Genomic DNA, 18,720 nt, shown 5'->3' with positions numbered 1-18,720 from the left:
GGAGCACGCTCAGGAAGGTGGGGAATGGGATCATGTGTGCTGGAGGCTGAGGCAGCCTCGGCCTCCAGCACACGTGGTCCCATTCCCCGCCTTCCTGATGACGTCACCAGCCTCACCAGCCATGAATCTCACCGCACGTCACTGCTCTACACCCCAGAGATCTCCTGGAGCCTCTCTTCTTATGTGATCCCCTTGGATTTGGAGCATTTGATTCAAACTCCCTGGCTTGTAGCTGTACAGGAGGACTAACTTTCACTTCTGGGCTTGTTTGCCTCCATGATCTCTCCCAGCTGTGCATTCCACAGACGCCATTTCTTTTGTATAAGACTTACAGCTATCTCTGAACTTACTATGGGACCTAAAAAGCCACCGCCTGGTAAGGCATCTTTGGCCCCGACATCTTCTACGTCTAGTCTGATTACACAACAGACACAAATGGCCTCATTTCTACAACCTAAAACAACTGAAGAGAGTTCAAAGGACTTATCTGTTGCCCAAATGTTTCAAACTATTATGAAGGGACAAGACGAACTGAAAAAACAACTGGCAGACTTAAATGAACAGCTCAGAGAAACGCAACAACAAGCAACACAAAATAAACAGAGAATAGGTGTGTTGGAGGAAGACACGACTGGGTTGAGGGAGGAGATCAAGATAGTCCAGAAGGGGAATAGAGAATTTGAAAATCTTATGATAAAGATGGAATTTGAAAGAATGTCTTTTTTTCTTAGATTTCAAAATTTACCAGAGACAGAGCTCAAGGAGATTATGACCACAATTTTAGCAGAATACATTAAAAGAGATAAACAACAACTATGGTGGGATATTGACTTGTTTATAGGATCAATTCAGCTTATGCTAGAACACACAATGTTCCAAGGGAAGTACATGTTAAATTTCTTAGAAAGACTACAAGAGACGAGGTCTTAGGAGCTCAAAGGGTGGGACCATTAAAATATAAATATAAAGAAATAACCATTCTTAAACAAATTCCGAAGAAAGTAAGAGATAAGAGGAAACAATATTCCTCTTTATCAAAGAAATTATATAATAAAGGAGTTTGGTTTAGATCAGTGCTTCTCAATTATTTTCTGTCATGCCCCCCCTAGGAAGAAGAAAACATTTCGCCCCCCCCCCCCGCGCGACTGCAAATAGTATAATTTGTCTATAAAATTGTTATAAGTACACCTCTGCATAACATAGCACACCGGTCTTTCCTCGTCTCCCACCGTAGTCACATGCTTTCTTTCCTCTTTCCCTCTTACTTGTCTATCCTTCCTTCCACCCTCCCTTCCTCCTTCCCTTCCTTCCTGCCTCCCTTCCAGTTCCCTCCTTCCTCTTTCCCCTTGCCTGCCTGCCTTCTTTCCTCTTTCCCTATCCTCCTAGCCTTCCTTTCTCCCTCCCTCCTTCCCTGCCTCCCTTCCAGTTCCATTCTTCCCTCCTTCCTTCTGCCTCCTTCCTGCCTGCTTGCCTTCTTTCCTCTTTCCCTCTTGCTTGTCTATCCTTACTCCCTCCTCCCCTTCTTCCCTCCCTCCCTGCCAGCAGCTCCTCCAGCATCCCAGCTGGAAGCAGCAGCACAACAGTCGCCGTTACCAGGGGCGAAGGGGTGGCGGTGGCAAGATCGGGCGACCGCCGCCCCTTTGTCCCTTCCCCAACAGCGGCTGTTGCGCTTCCGCTTCCAGACGGAATGCTGGCGGTGGAGCTGCTGGCGGGGAGGCGAGCTACCTGCATAAAGACGCCGCCGAGGGCATGGCAGAATATATCCCGGCTTGAAGTGGCAGCGCTGGGGACTGCTCAGAGACTCATCAGAGCCGCGGGCTGGAGCTGTGCAAAAAGTCTGCTTGGGCTGGGGGGGAAGGGAGGGAAGCCTGGGACAGCCATGCTTCCCTCCCTCCCACCCCCGCCCGAGCAGGCTTCTTGCACAGCTCCAGCCCGCGGCTCCAATGAAAATCCACAGTCCGAAGTGCTGCCACTTCCAGGCGGGATATATTATGCCTCGCCCACGCCGCCGCCGCCGTTGCACCCAGATGGAAAGGGAGCCTTCGCGCCCCCCTTTACGGAGCCTCGCGCCCCCCCAGGGGGGCGCGCCCCACTATTTGAGAACCGCTGGTTTAGATGGTTATTGCCAGAAGGAATGTTGATTTTCTGGGAGGGCAGTAGAACTAGAATTAACACAGTTGTGGAGGCGGAGGCCTTCATTAAAAAACACAGTGCCTTTCTAGATGGAACAGGGGACACTACACAAGATATGAAGGAGGGAGGGGCCGTGGCTCTGCGAGAAGACAGGAGGGAGGAAGCAATATTGAAAAGACTCAGGTCACAAAAATAAGTTTGAAACATTATTGCAATTGTTGTTATAATTTAATTGTTAGAAGTGACATATAAGATGATTGAATATATTGTTGATATAATGTAAAACAAAAAACTGCCAATGTTTATCTCTTAATTTTTGATTTTTTTTCTGTAAAAGTTGTGAGATTTGAGGGGATTTCTACCTTTCGCACGATGTAGCTGTCAAAAAATTTTGTACCTATCTACCCCTTCCTATAAATATTTGCAAAAACCAATAAAACTCTTTTTAAAAAAAGAATTTAAAGCTTGCATTTATAGCTTTACTTGATTTATTTATTATTAAACGTGTATCTCGCCCATCTTGCTGAGGTGCTCTAGGCGGCAATAGTCACAAAATTAAAGTACAATATAAAATGTTAAATTAGAAACATAAATTTAAGATTCAGTTAAAATTCAATTAACCAACATGGGAGGAAGATAGCAAAGGGCATGTGGGGAGGAGGTGGGATCTGTCCAATGCATTAACCACTTCCAAGGTGCCACTCACCCATTAGAGCAGAGAGGGTGGACACCATAGCAAAAAAGGCTCTTCGCGTGGATCCTGCCAGCCAGAATTCCTTGGCTGATGGAGTCCGCAACAGGCCTCTTCGGCCAGCACAGGTGGGGCTGGATAGTTCCATTTGGATGAGATGGTTTCTCAGATAGCCTGGAGCCATGCAAGCAGGGCTTTAAACATGATAACCAACATCTTGGACTCAGATGCAAACTGGCAATCAGTGCAGCTTGTGGAACCAGCAGTGTAACATAGCCATCCTAGGGGCTAAAGAACACAGAGCTACGTTCTTTAGCCTAGTTCAGCTCTTAAAGCCAAACAGTTGAACACAATGCAACATACAGCCTTACATGGGTAAATATCACCTGTGGGCTGTAGATTTCCAGATAGCCACTAGGTGATGGTGAGCAATACAGAAATTTCTAATATGTTGCTACCATCTAGTGGTCTTACAGATTTCTGCAGCTCGGGTGCAGCTCTTAAAAGTATTTTATTGTTTTAATATTCAGAAAAGAAATAAATAATTAAAATTGGGTTGAATTATTTTTATATTGAATATAATAGACTATAGAGTTCCACCTTTTTGTGAAGACAATATTTAGCCTTCGTTGGCCGATTGTGGTCTAGACCAGGGGTCTTCAACCTTGGCAACTTTAAGACTTGTGAACTTCAACTCCAAAGCTGGTTGAGGAATTCTGGGAATTGAAGTCCACAAGTCTTAAAGTTGCCAAGGTTGAAGACCCCTGGTCGAGACTGTAATACAGAGAAGTTGAAAGAGGTGCAGAACTTGGAACACTTAGCAATAATGTAGCAAATTTACGTTCTCCTCAGCAACCTTACCCTTCCTGCAATTAAAAAAAAGTGTTCCTGTCACACACCAAAAACAGGAAACATACTTGCCCGTATTTTGTGACCTTTGCAAGAAAAGTACCTGGAGAAGCAAACCCCGCCCCAACCCCATAATTAAAGAATGCAAAACAGTCAGAACTTGAAACAATTAACAAATTCTTTTCCTGTATCCAGGAAGAAAGAGTCAATTTGTTCTAAGAGTCAAGAGGTTTTTAAAATAGCCTTATTATTTTTGTTCTGCACTCTATTGTTCACAAAATCAATAAAGATCTAAGAACTGTGAATGACCCCAACTTAAAATATTAGTTTGCCCTCATGCCAAAACTAAGTAGACTGGAATGGGCAGAACAAAAAGGCCATCTATCCCTGCAGAGTGCTGAGGCAAATATCTTGCTGAAATGCAGTTTGTTGCTTTGTTTTAAAATAGGATTATGGTCTGCAGAACCTTTGCAATCAAAGACAGTTAGCTTGCCACTTTATGTACCTCTCTGCAACATATATATTCATACGGAAATGGTCTGTAGGAACACATAAGAACAAGATCCAAGGCATGTTGGCAATAAATGCAAGATCAGGACATATGCTATACAAATACACGCTTTGCAATGAACAAGATTTGTAGTAGAGAATTCTACTAGAATTCTCAGAAAATACATTCATATAGAAAGTATTACATTAAAAAAAAAGATTTGTTTAATCTCTAAGTATTAATATCTTTCCTAAATAGCAAACACCGGCTTGGGTCTGTACCATAAAAGCACCTATGGAAAAGATGCAAAGTATAGGAGAGATGTCCTATTTAGTTTTACACAATGATTGATTGTTACATATTGAGTATCACTGTTAAGCACATACTAAAAGCACAAATCTATAAATATAGACGTATGCAGAAAATGAAAACAACAATTAAAGAAATTGCATATTAACATTCATGTAAAGTAGTAAAAAGATGGATAGCATCTTCAAACCTAAGGCCTTACATTGTTGAAATATATTGTTACATTTTTCTATAAATTATATTTCTTTTGTAGGAATCCATAAACGTAGTCAGTTTTCTCTTTGTTCCATTTAACAGAATCTCATTTTTAAAACATATATATTGATGCAAAAATTGTATTTCTTATTCATGCATTCTTTTTATGGTAGAGTGATAGATATAATTTTTAAAGTCCAATGTTATTATCAAATTCTGTCTGTAGTGATCTTATACAACTCATTCCCTGGCGTTCTTGCTAAGAAACTGCCACTATAAAAAAATCTGGGAGCATTTTTTGTTGTTGTTTCTTAATTTCTAATATGTTGTGAATGGGCAATTCTATAAGATGCAACAATTATCTCCATTTTGGAGAGGCATCTCCATCTAATTCTTATTCATTTATCCAGATGTATATACCATTCAGCCATAATATTAAGGCAGGTACTAAAAGTTGTATTCCTGATTTCATTGAATCTTCAATATCTATACTGAAATGCTTCTTGGTCCATGTTATATCTATTTAAACACTATTCCTTTTGTTCCGCTCCCATCATGTTTTAGAAGTCATCCTATACTTCTGAAAATTTATTCTGCCTTTCCAAGTACAGATAATCCTCAATTTATGACAATTGATCTCAAAATTCCCATTGCTAATCAATAGAGTTGTTAAGTGAATTTTGCCTCATTCTACGACCTTTCTTGCCATATTTAAGTGAATTACTGCCGTTATTAAGTTGGTAACACGATTGTTAAGTGAAGCTGGCTTTCCCATTGACATTGCTTGTCATAAAAGATGTTGCCAAGCATCCAAATTTTGATTACATGACCATGGGGATGTTGCTGTTCTGACTCAGCCCCCCAAACATGACAAACCCTCTGAAGTTAACTCAAAGATTCCTTTATTAGGGGTGCCAGCAGCCCCGGCAAAAAGTTTCTCTCTCACCATAAGCTAACAAGTCCATCCAGCCAGAAGATGAATAGTTGTCTGCCACACCTATTCATCTCCGTCTCCTGCCTTTTATCCCCAGATCTAGGGTGGGGCTTCGCTAGTAGCAGTGGTTCTTCCTTCCCAAGGATAGGCCCATAGATTTCCACTGCTCTCCTGTCTTCTGTGCATCCATGCGTCAAGCACTGGACCCAGCTGTTCCTCCTCTTCCTCATCAGCCACCTCCAGATCTGGGGGCTGTGGATTCTCCATCTGAGGGTCTCTCTCTCTCTCTCTCTCTCTCTCTCTCTCTCTCTCTCTCTCTCTCTCTCTCTCTCTTCAGCTTCATTCCTTCTTCCACCTCGGAGCTCTCAGGTTGCCTTGATGCTGGCCCTGACTCCCATGCCTCTTCTTCTTCTGATTTGGCTGCTGGAAGGGCCGGTGGCCGACAGGCCACAACACTTGCAATGGTCGTAAGTGTGAAAAATGGTCCTAAATCCCTTTTTTTCAGTGACATTGTAACTTCGAACAGTCATTAAAGGAATGGTTGTAAGTCAAGTGCTACTATTGTTCTTTCATGCTATGTCAGATTTGCAGTTCTAGTGGTCATTTGGAAAAACTCCCCCAAAAAGTCCATCTGCATTTCTTTTCTCTTTTTTTTTTGCCAAAAACTTTTTTATTTATTTTTAATTTTCAAAACAAACATAAAAATCCTCCTCCTTTACATCCTGTAGAAAGTGTATCAGTTGGTTACAAACGGTTTTTGTGCATCTCTTCTACCGTCATCAAGTATAATTCACATTAACTCTAGTATCTTAACTCAAATGTTTATACATATTATCATCATCATACCTCCACTTTTATTTGACTATAACTGTTTAAAGGTCCTTCATCATGAAATATAGCAAAATTTAATACATAACCACATACTGGCATTTCATTTACTTATTTATAAAATCCTCCATTAACATTAAATCCTTATATCCCATTCTAGCTAAATATCCATAATATTTAATAACAGAGTTTTCTAATCCTCCTTTCCAGATCGCTGTTTACAATTTACATCCAATTTCCTTATATTATACCCATACATATATGTATAGATTATTATTATTATCCTTTCTTTATTTGGCTATATTCTACGTCACATTTTCCCCCTAATAATCAAAACTTAACTGTGTCTAATTTAGTTCTATTATTATTATTATTATTATTATTATTATTATTATTATTATTATTATTATTATTATTAACATTTATATATAATCTCAGGTATCATTCAGTATTCATATCCAATTATTACTTATCATAACACTACACATTGTATACAGTATTATCATTATCAATTTTTTATTTAACTATATCTATTATCACAAGAGTTTCACTAGGTTTAGCTAGTGGTTTTAAATTATACTCTTCCATCTATCAACCTGTATCTTTCCAATAACAAAACAATCTTATGTCCTCTGCCATTTGTGGTATCAATCTTCTAAACTTCTTTTTAATCAGCTTTGTATGGACTGGTCCTAGCAACTCCTTGCTTGCAAGATCTCTCATATAATCCTGATGCCCTCTTTCTGCTTCTTTATTCCACTTGTCTTTAGTTGTCAGCAGTGTTATCCATATTTTCGTTAATAAAGTTTCATAGTCCATAAATTCTTTACTTTTTTCTTCTTCTATTTTTCCCCTTCTCTGGTTGAAAACACACTTCAAAGGGACATTTGGCTTACCCCTATCGCTCTGTAATGAGCCGTCAAAACAAACCACGAAGAAAGGGAAAAGTTCCGCTTGAATATACAAAGCTCTAATCAACAGAACCTCCCGGCACATAGCACTTTTAAAATATTTCTTTTTTTTATATATCTGTTTTGTATTTCAAATTAGAAAAAGAGGTCCAGTCTTTAAATGAATTGAAAAATAATAATACTCACAGCAATGAAAGAGGGAAGCTTTGGTTTATAAATCACCGAAAGTCACAGAAAAAAAGATAGAAACAGAAGAGTTAATCCGTCCATTTTAAAAAGCTTGTAAAGGTTTCATCCATGAAGATAGCATATAAGAAAATGGGATAACCACTGTCCAGAACCGTTGCAAGATTAATTCCCCGCTTGAATCTTCTATTCTTCAATTTAAATTAATTTTTAATTTTTTATAAGCAGTCTCTCTTTTAAAACAATAAAGATTCCTCACCAGCTGGAAACACTTTCACATTCCATTCCTTCCATTTTGAGCCACCCCGACTTCATCAGTCTTGGCTGGATTTTTTGTCACCGGCTTGAAGAAATTTCTCTTGCTTCTTTTGGGGATTTTGCGATATCCCCGAGTTCAGCAAGACATATTCTTCCTGTTCACTGTCTCTATGGGACAGTTTAGATCCGTTTGGAACCCCCCCCCCCCAGTGGCAAAAGTGTCGATTGCGATCTCAGAGCATTGAGACCGCACATCGTATTGTCGCGACTTCAGCCCCGCCCTCCTCCATCTGCATTTCTGATGCCTTATTTTGAGGTTCAAGAAAGAGCATCCAAAGAGGAAAGTCAATGCTGCACATTTCCTTTTAGCAATCCTCAAGAATGGTTGGCCCAGGATGGGACGGACAGTGGATTCACAGTTTTCCCTATTCCTGAACATACCCCCATAATGGAGAAAGCTTTAATTCAGTCCTGGAGCCAAGTTCCGTATTTTCTCTTTCCTGATAAAGAAATAGGATGATCAGACTCAGAGGTTCTAAAGTCAGGAGGACAGCCTGATTATAGTCCATTTTCCAGAGTACCGTTATTAGAAATTATCTGATTTTTATCCTATTTCTGTCAAATCAAATCATATTAACCTTGTTTTTAATAACATTATTTTGATACAAAATGCCTTTCTATGCAAGATATTTCTTTTAATTCCAGATTACGCCATTAGATTCCCTCTGTGGGTCTGTTTCAGAAATGAGCCTAGAATCTGGCTGAGGAACATTCCAGTGGAGATTAAAATTAACTCCTAATTAACTCCCTTTTAACTTTAAAAGTTAACAAAGGGTTGTTTTTCCCCCAGAAATAACTGCATTTGGTTTTTAATTACTTTGACAGCTCAAGGCTATCAAGATTTCCATTTTTTGTCCTTTTATTTTGTTTTGTCAATTTAACCTTAAATATAACTTGACTAAAAAATGCTTTTAATAGGGACCATTAAATCTAGAAAAAAGATGTACCCTAAGAGGGCAATGACTTGTTTTGTTTTGAGGGCTGGGAAGAAATAGATGAGGTGATGTCCACATGGATTTTTATTACAGCTTTCTTCATCTCCAAAGAGATATCATGAGAAATGTAATCTGTAAGAATGGACAGGTACTCCATCTTATAGGTCCCCTTCCCCAACATTACAATACTCAGAAACATTTGAATAATAACCAGAAGCCATGTACACTCAAGACTCATTTTGACATATGCAATTATCAATAAAGCTTTTAATTAGAGTTCATTGATTCAGCCTCAGAAAATTCACTATTTACAGAATGAGACTTATTGGTGAATGGCACCAATTAAGAGGCTATTTTGTTAGAGTGTCAGAGGAGAATTCAGTTACTAAAATATGGATTCATAGCAAACAAAATAGAAAAAAAAGCTACTAGGAGTAATGACTAGGGAAACAGATATTAAAATTAACTTGTTGAATTGAAATATCCTATCTAAAAGTACGATAGCCTTTGAACTCTGGCACATTTTAGTCTCTGCAAATCCAAATGCTTAATTGTGAATACCAGACAACGTTTCGTTAAAATCAAGGATGGAAGAAATCACACCATCTCTGTATTGATACAGCAATGTCACATCCATATGACATTGGATACAATTACATTGGAGATATAATTCATTGTTATTTTCCCCACTATTCACTGCTAAAACCAATTTTACTCTATACTGTATAGTGCCTGGTTAAAATTCCAAAATACATCATAACAAAGTTATTAGATGTAGTCTTATCAATATGCCAATCTTATCCATTTATAGCAAACAAGAAGTACATGAATTATTATGACTTTTCTACTTGTGGTCTTAAATTTGAAGTTTATTCAGTTTCCCGATTACTTTAGGAAGAACTGATTTGGTAGCTTGAATTCATTTTTCAATTTGTGGCCCTTTGCAGTTTTTCACATTGGAGGGCTTAACAGTTAAGTTAGTCTTAGCTAATAGCTTTTACATAAGGGAATTGGAATAAGACATCCAACACTGCAATATTTCCCACTAGAAGGATACTGAAAACCATGTAAATAGCTAACCTAAAGCAACAGTTTTGATGGCAGTGCACAATAGCTTGGAAACGAGAAATGATTCACTGCTCCTGAATCTAGAAATGGCTTGACCAGCTGGATTTCATTTTTGTGAAATTTGAATAAATCCTAATAATAATGTCTAAATCTGCAAATGTCACACAAATTTGTGTCTTACAAGGCTGAAACCTAAATACCAAACAAAGTCTCTACACAGAATCAATTTCTTATCTTCCTTCCAGCTTCAGTTCATGTGTTGTTGTCATTTTCCTTCAACCATACAGCTTTGTCACCTAATTACCTCTTTCAGCACTGATTGCCTATGTCCTGGTGAGTGTAAAATTTCCATAGCTGGAGAGAAAATGAGTATATGTCAGTAGGTAAAAAAAAAATCATTCCATATTAGAGATTCAACACAGGAAATCTTTAGGAAGAAATGGTGACTCAACTAGAAGTTTCAAACTACATTATAAAAAAGAGCACTTCAAAGGTTGTCATAAAATATTTTAGGGTCTAATGCAGGAAATCAATTAGTTTTCCTTCTAATCATCATGTGCAAACTTCACCTGAAATCATTCGAACAAAAAACAACAGTGAAGCACTAGAATACTCTCAACCTTTGATTCAAGCATTGGTTAGTCCAATCAATCCAGTGGTGGGGTTCAAATATTTTTACTACTGGTTCTGTGGGCGTGGCTTGGTGGACGTGGAATGGCTTGGTGGGCATAGCAGAGGAAGGATACTGTAAAATATCCATTCTCTCCCCACTCCAGGGGAAGGTACTGCAAAATCTCCATTTCCTCCTGATCAGCTGGGACTCGGGAGGCAGAGAATAGTTGGGGGCGTGGCCAGTCAGAGGTAGCAGTTACCGGTTCTCTGAACTACTCAAAATTTCCGCTACCAGTTCTCCAGAACTGTTCAGAACCTGCTGAATACCACCTACCACCTGAATACCACCTAGGACCAGGGTACCTGCGAGACCACCTACTGCCACCAGTAGCCTCCCACCATCCAGTGCGATCCCACAGAGTTTTCACCCCCCCCCGGGTGCCGTCGGCCAGACAGTGTCGGCTAGCGACCCCCAGGGGGAGAGCCTTCTCTGTGGGAGCACCTTCCCTATGGAATGAGCTGCCCCCGGGCTTCGCATAATCCCCGACCTCCGGTCCTTCCAACGCGCCCTAAAAAGTTGGCTTTTCCAGCAAGCTGGCCTGGCCTGAACAAAATAAAATAAATGATTGATGTAATTGTTAATTTTAATCTAATTTTTAAAATGTTATTGTTCATATTAATTGGGTTTGTTTTTGGATACTCTATCTAATTTCCTTTTTAACTTTTGTAATATGTGTTTTTTTTAATGTTGTACGCTGCCCTGAGTCCTTTGGGAGAAGGGTGGCATATAAATCCAATAAACAAACAAACAAACAATAAACAAATATCTGAATCAATCCCTTGGTAAGTAACCTGTTTAAGGAACCATATTTCTTTTACTGTATCACACTAACAAATGGCTCATATCCAGTACTGGGATGATCCTTACTCTCAATTGAATATATTGCTGTATTTTATAACTTAGTAATGCAAGCGATGATATTCCCTGTGACATTCTATGGATGTGAAAGTTGGACTTTGAAGAAGCAAGAGCAGTATTCTTGCTTTTGAACTCTGGATTGCAAGAGAACTATGGAACATCATGTAAACAAGCAAATTCATCATTGAAGAAATCAATCCAGATCTTTCTTGAGGCACAAATATCCAAGGTTTAAATTATCCTTATATTATGGGCTCGCTTACAGTGGCGATGGCTGTACCATTAAAAAACTTGAAGGATTTGTGTGCAGACAGATTATCATAGAGAAAATCTATCTATCTATGTGATCATTAAGAGTCGACATCAACTTGATGGCACATAACCAACCAATCAATAATTAAGAATTCTATCAAAGGAGCCACACAGAATGATTTACTATTGGTTACTATAAAATAACAAAGCAATTCCCCAGAGGCAGAGATAATGTGCATAAGGCACTAAAATGGAAGAACCACTACTCTTTCAATCTCCTCAGGTTCAAGCTAACAAGGAAAGAAAAGAAAAACCGCAGTTTCAGTGTTTTTCCCTTCAATTTCTTCAGCATTTATTTTTCTTCACTCAGTTTCTCCAACATTCACACAGCTACCCAATCCAAGGACTGTTAACTGCTTTTATATTGCATAAAACAATTTTAAGTAAATATACATTTTCCAACTCAATGACTACAATAACAGACTATTTCAGACTCTTTTCATTGTTTTGTAAAATATTGGAATCAAGCAACAGCTTCTGAATTTGCATATGGCAATACTACAATTTTTGCAAGCAGAACCGTGGATTCGTCAAAGCCCTTAGAGTGTCACAAAAAAAATGCTTTGCCACTGGCAATCACCGGCTAGGTTTATAAAATATCTGATGTTCTCTCTTTCCCCACAGGCCAAAGGTATTAAAATAGTCTTCATCCATGCATGAATCATACTTTATATAACAATGCAATGAAAAGCTGCAGCCTCCGAAGACCAACAAGTAATCCGTCAAGATATTGTGCAATATTGATAGATAACCACGTAAGATGTCTTACCAAGGGATCGCCACCTTCTACTGTAATAAAGCCGATCAGAAGTTGCATCTTAAAAAACGGAGAACTGAAAAATCCAATTCAATGATGTGAATGCTATAGCTTTCAGTCACTTTCAGTCCACATTTACAAATACAAGGGCAATACAAAACTCTCTTATCATACTGCTGCGGATATTTTTTTAGCAATTATGCTTGATTACTTTAAGCATGCTTCATAAAGAACATACTGTACATTGCTAGAAGACATGTTCTCCATACAACATCTCTGTCTTCAGAGCTCCACTTTCAATGAGTACATTTCTTATTACAGCCAAAGGCTGGAAATTTACAAAGCCTACAAGAAAAAAAGGCCAGAAAATAGAATATGTGATAAAGCAGACATTTAAAAAGTTGAAGAATATTATAGGTAATCCTCGACTTATGCCACAACTGATCCCATTCCCCCCCCCCCAAATGTTAATAGCGCCACCCTGCTGGCCCTTAAGAAAGTACTAAGGACCTGTGGTTCTTTTCCCAGATGTTGGACTAGTATGGTCCATGAGCTTGCTGTAATGCTATGAGATCACTGTTTGATCCTTGTGTGGCTTATTTTATTCTTTTTTCCCATATTGTCAGATTTTGAACCTTTGTTAGCTACCCGTAATTAGGCCATCACATAAACTAAACAAACGATGAGTAAGTAAATAATATGCCCCAAGGATTTAGATGGGAAAGGAGAAAAATACTACCATAACACAATTATTAGCTGGAAGAAGATCTTAGACTAAATACATCTGATGAACATGTTCAGTAGATCTCTTAAGAGTGTTTCACAGCTGAAAAAGCTACTCCAATAAAGGCCTTTTTCAGGGTAACCTCCTGCTATATTATTGTGAGCAGCAGCATCTCAATAAAAGTTTGAAAAAGCATCTTGGGAGTTTTGCAGATACTGTTAAGATCAAAGTCAACAGCTTTCTGGATGTATTTATTGCTTATACTATGCGGACGCCCATCTCACAACGCAGTTAATTCTGGGCAGCATACAAGAACTGAAACAGTAGCTACAAGACTGATTCATGTCGCCTGAGGTACACGATAAATCCTAATATAACACACACACACGCACGCACACACACACAGAGCCCGGCTCACCTAACCTCCTGGCCCAAACGTTGGAGGAAACAAACAGGTCTTGCAAAAGGCTAACTGGATTCCCCTTACCCCCTATTCATCATAGGGAACGACAATGATTGTTCCATGATATTCTAGCCATTTCACGTTCCTATGTAGCTTTTTTCCTGACTGCAGGGGTTGGAAGAAGTTTTGTTAAATCTCTGTTTGGAATACATCAGCATTGGTGACAGCTTTAATTAATTCTTTAAAAATAAACTGCAATTTCATGAACTGCAGTTTTACTGTATGATTCAGCCAAGGTGTCGCATAGTTAAAAAGTTTCATGAATGGCAAATGTGTTAGCGTTCGGCAATTCTCTACCTCTCTCTACCTATACATATTTTTTTAAAAAAATAGAGAACAAAGCAAAGATTTGTAAAATCTGTATGACAATACTGATTTTATCAGATTTCATGTTTGGTTTCATATATATTTCTTTCTATATGTCAGGTCTCCAGTTTATACAGATCAGATACATAGAAGGCCATTCAAGAAATCTTATTTTGAGATTTGTGAATGCTAAACTTAATATGATAAAAAAAAGAGTCAACATTTCAGAGAGCTGTGCTTTCTCTAAATTCTTTAAAATGGTGGAGACATGCTAGAAAAGAACATATTAATTATAGAAAAAACATTAATCAAGGGTTATTAGAGATAGTGGAATGAGAACACCCTTGATAGGCTTCATTTGAGATCTGAAATGAAGTTCACTTGAAAAGAAAATTAGAGGATTTTTAATTTCCCTTTACTCTCACAGCCATACGTTTAGAATGCCAGTGCTGTTCTACTACAGCTAATGATTGTCGGTGGGCGGTGGATGTCTGAAGTTAGCCATCCCAAAGGCAGTCTGCTTCAAAAGACGTTTTTACATATATCCCCCCCCCCCCCCACAAAAGACTATACTGTTGCCCCAGTTTCCCACTCCCACCTCCACTCCCCACATAGATGAGATGTACTAGCGGAGGCGGGTAGCTTAAAAGGATATTGGAAAGATATAGGAGAATGGGGAAAAATAGATCTCTGCTTGAAGAGGGAATTGGAAAGGGAGGACAGAATTACATACACCCCCCACCACCACAGTTTTTAAGTTTTAGTACTTCCAAGCTTGCAAAGTCTAGCAAATTGCCTAAGGCATTCCAAAATATAAGTGAAGCAGTTGCAGCCTAATATTATACTGTGACACGTGACCTGTATGTATATATGCTAAAAAAATAAGTTATGTATCCAGTCAATCCACATTTTAAAAAGCTGGATTTTAGTAACCAATTTGCACGTTTGAGTTACATTTTGAACAATTTAATTGTTTTGCTAATTGGGGTGGGGGGCATTTACATATGACCCTAAACTCCACCCACTAATGGCTGGTGAATTTTATACGCCTACTTTGGGCCACATTAGCATTGTCTTGGTATGTTCAGGTGTATCTCTGTAAACATAAGGACTACCTGTAGAACCTTCTTACAAGTGAATGCTAGTATTCAAAAAGTTACTGCTACCTATTATTAGAGTCTATCCTTTCTATATGCTTCCAATTTTTTTGCAGAAATATCAGAATAGAGAAAAAGAAACCTTGTGGCATCTTTTTTTTATCTAGACATTTATCTCTTTTTAATATTATCTAATTTTGGAGCAGTAACTGATTTAATGAGAGCCAGTTTGGTGTAGTGGTTAAGGCACCAAGCTAGAAAACAGGAGATGTGACTTCTAGTCCTGCCTTAGACACCAAACTTACTGGGTGACTTGGGACAATCACCCTCTCTCAGCCCGGGGGAGAAGGCAAGGGCAAACCACTTCCAAAATCTTGCTAAGGAAACTGTAGTGAATTGCAGTTGCCAGGAGTCATCACTAAATCAAAGGGAAACAAGCACAAACACTGTCTTAAAGGCAAAATAAACATACAGTAAATATTTTCAATAAGAAATTCAAGAAAGAAAGGAAGCATGGAAACCAATGGAACACTTTTCTTGAGCTTTTCACAGGGAACAAAATTATGTCTTATCTTATGTCCTTCTACTAATGAGAAGAATTTATCAATTTGACTTTTGCAATCAGAGTATATAGACGTTAGCTTTGGGTGCATGCCTGTCTGGCTGACTTCTTTGTACCACTGGAACTAAAGGCCATGGGACTCCAGAAGCTTCTATTTGCCTGTATGGAAAAGATGTCTGAACATATTTAAGAAGTTTTTCATCCTTAGATCAAGGTCTCTTTGAAGCAGAGCCTCTATGAGAAACCCATCAGACTTATGCAAATTATTCATACTTTGCTTACATATAAGGAGAAGGCAACTGTCCGCAGAGTATTGAGGAGAAATAGGTTGGGAGAACTCTCTCCAAGACTTACCTTTGAATATAAATCTGTATGGAAATATGATAGTTCTCTTACTTTACTACAAGACTTTGGCTATAAAAATTGAGATAGCCACTAGATGTCAGGAAAGAGATATAGGAAACACTACTTCTTTACTGCCATCTAGCGGGTGCCGTGAATTTTGCAGTTCAGATGTAGCAGTTTTAGGAGAGATCAACTTTCCAGTCCTAACTGAAAATGGAATTCAGTGGGTAAATTTTGGCCAGTTATTCTTTCTCAACATAAACTGCTCACAGGACTGATTTTGTAGGAATATAAATGGAACTCCTGTGTACACCAGCTTGAAATCAAACAGGATAGGAATTCATGTTAAAAAAAAACCTAAAGTAAAAAGACATATGTATGCTATAGGTCAAATAATGGTTATTTTGGCTACCTGGTGCTTAGCCTACACTTGAGCAACATTACTTCAGCTTGTTAGTTTATAGCTAATCAGAAAAGGACAAATCTAGCCTAGGCTTTTGAAGTTTCTATCTTTTACCTTTTCTATATACGCCCACATGCTGAGGAATTCTTCAATATCAGCCATAGAAACCCAAGGACTTGTAAAGAAGCCTGGAGTATGTTTTAAGGACTACTGGTGAGTATGTGTGCCTTAGTAATCTCCAAGCTTCCAAAAATGACTAGAAAACAAAACAAAACAGATCTTTACAGCTGTTCAATCTATGAAGATTAGCATGTTGAAAGGAAGTGAAAAGATGCTTGCTTTCTGAGTTCAGCACAACAGTAAGCCAAGCAATATATCTACTTATACTTATTTAATCAGCACACTTACATTCACTAACACTAATAGTCAACTTATTATAAACCGCCTATAAAGCCGAAAACCTCACATAATGCTTGAAGTAATAGTAGTACCAACTTGTCCCTTCAGATTTAAATTTTGTTTAATAGCATTCTTCTCCTCCCCACTCTCCTGCTTTCTGTTACAAAATGCTAATTAGAATTTAAAAGGAAACAGCATATTGTGGGAGTCAGTGAACTAAACAAGCAAGAATTCTGATACACACACACACACACACAGGCATGATTTAGCATATTAAAACTCAGAATGCTGGAAGAGAAAAATTGGAAAAACCAAAGTTGATGTGCATTTAACATCCCTGTAAGGCATTTAAAATGACCCATCACAAGATGCCTCAATACATTAAAAAAAGGGCAACAAGGCACTTGTTAATAACTGGGAAGCACCACTTCAGCAATACCCACAGTTCTCTCTAAAAATATGTTACAGGTTTTCTGTTGCTTCTCTCTCTCTCTCTCTCTCTCTCTCTCTCATTTCAGTCAAATCATAAAGTTGGTTTTATAAGACGTATTACAATCCAAAACACCAATCCTTTGCCTTCCAGGCCTCTACACCAATTTCTACCCAAACATCAACAGGCAATTGGACTGAGAAAGCGAGCTTCAGCTTTCCATTCTACTGAAAATCCTTATCAAGCAGCACCTTATTGTTCTTATGAACTGCTGAACTCCTGAATAGATGAAAGGTTGAGAACTTGAGAGGGTCTATGTGTTAAGGTAGCCAAATGGGGAACATCTCATCTGCTCTGCTTGGGAACCTCAAGTACCGGGCCACTCTGGCAAACTCCGAAGCAAAACAGGTTGCTAACTTCAAAGAGGGCTAAGCTCACTCAGGCTGTGCAAACTGTCCCATACGTATTTTTCCCCAGCAACCAGTGTGCTTTTTCCGCCTCAATAAGCAATTACGTTGTTTGCTCTGCCCTCGGCAGCTGCGAGGACTGTGGGTGTCGAGAGGACGGAGGGAAGGCGGCCGGGCCAGCTCTCCAGGTAAAGGGAAGGGCGCACTTTATAGTTGCCAAGCAAGCGGCAGGACCCAGGAAACAGCATCCTGGCTATACCTGGAGAGCGGCGGAGGAAATGGCATCGGCAAGCCAAGACAACCGAACCGCTTTAGTTATAAACAGCAGCAAAAGGTATCTCAATCCGGATACAAATCCCACAGCGCGGCGCACTCTCTGGGCGCAGCCCTTGACTTTCCCGACTACCTGGGATCCTCCCTCGCCGCCACCCCCCATCCGCACGTGGTAAAAGCGCTTTGAACCTACCGCTTGCCCCCGTGGCTGTGACCGCCGCCGCCGCTGCTAGTGGTCCCGTGGAAGGAAGACGGCCAGGACATGCGAGACTTCTTCAGGCCGGGACGGTCGCTCGTGTCCATGGCGTCCGCCCTCTCGATCTGTCGGTGAGGGTGCCGCTCCGTGTCCGAGTAGCCGCGGTGCTTGATTTTGATGGGCGTGCGGGGCTGCCTCCAAAGGTGTTGGGGCGGCTTGAGGGTGGCCTGACCCTCCCGCGGCACCGGCAGCGAGAGGGACAGGCTCTTCTTCGAGCAGGGCGGCGGCGGCGCCTCCATCCTCTTCGTAGGCTTCGGACCGAGCCAAGAAAACTGCGCCCGGGACAGGCAGGAGGCAGTCTAGCCGCGGCTGCAGACCCCGGCCGAGGACTGACGGCGAACAGCCGCCCTTTCCCTCAAGCGGCGCGGCAGGTTACAAACTCCGCCAGAATATCGCCTTCATGCCTAGTTGGGCTCCCTGTGGGAATCCCGAGCCGCTCTCGAGTCCCGTCCAGACGCCCGCCTCATAGCGAGCAACTCGCAGCCTTTCCGGAGCGACTTCTGCTGGCGCTCCGGCTGCGGCGGTGGCAAAAGACGCTCGCGCCTAGAGCCGACGGAGCGTCCCTCCCGCGCGCGACTACGCCACCAACGAGAGCCTCCGGGAGGGAG

At 40.0% G+C, this 18,720-nt stretch overlaps 1 protein-coding gene across 1 annotated transcript in view; it reads right to left on the bottom strand.

Moving 5' to 3' along the window:
- PDE4A (phosphodiesterase 4A) overlaps nucleotides 1-18,507 on the bottom strand; it is a 338,473-nt gene extending 319,966 nt beyond the window's left edge. The window contains exon 1 of the mRNA XM_081954838.1: nucleotides 18,050-18,507. Within this exon, the coding sequence (XP_081810964.1) occupies nucleotides 18,050-18,351 (302 nt within the window). The 5' untranslated portion in view covers nucleotides 18,352-18,507. The remainder of the gene's footprint in view (nucleotides 1-18,049) is intronic.
- Between the last annotated feature and the right edge of the window lie 213 nt (nucleotides 18,508-18,720).

Source organism: Natrix helvetica, assembly GCF_964273705.1.
Source record: "Natrix helvetica genome assembly, chromosome: 1".
Classification (NCBI taxonomy): domain Eukaryota; kingdom Metazoa; phylum Chordata; class Lepidosauria; order Squamata; family Natricidae; genus Natrix; species Natrix helvetica.
The sequence above is the reverse complement of the archived record's forward strand: the minus strand, read 5'-3'. Positions and strand labels throughout refer to the sequence as shown.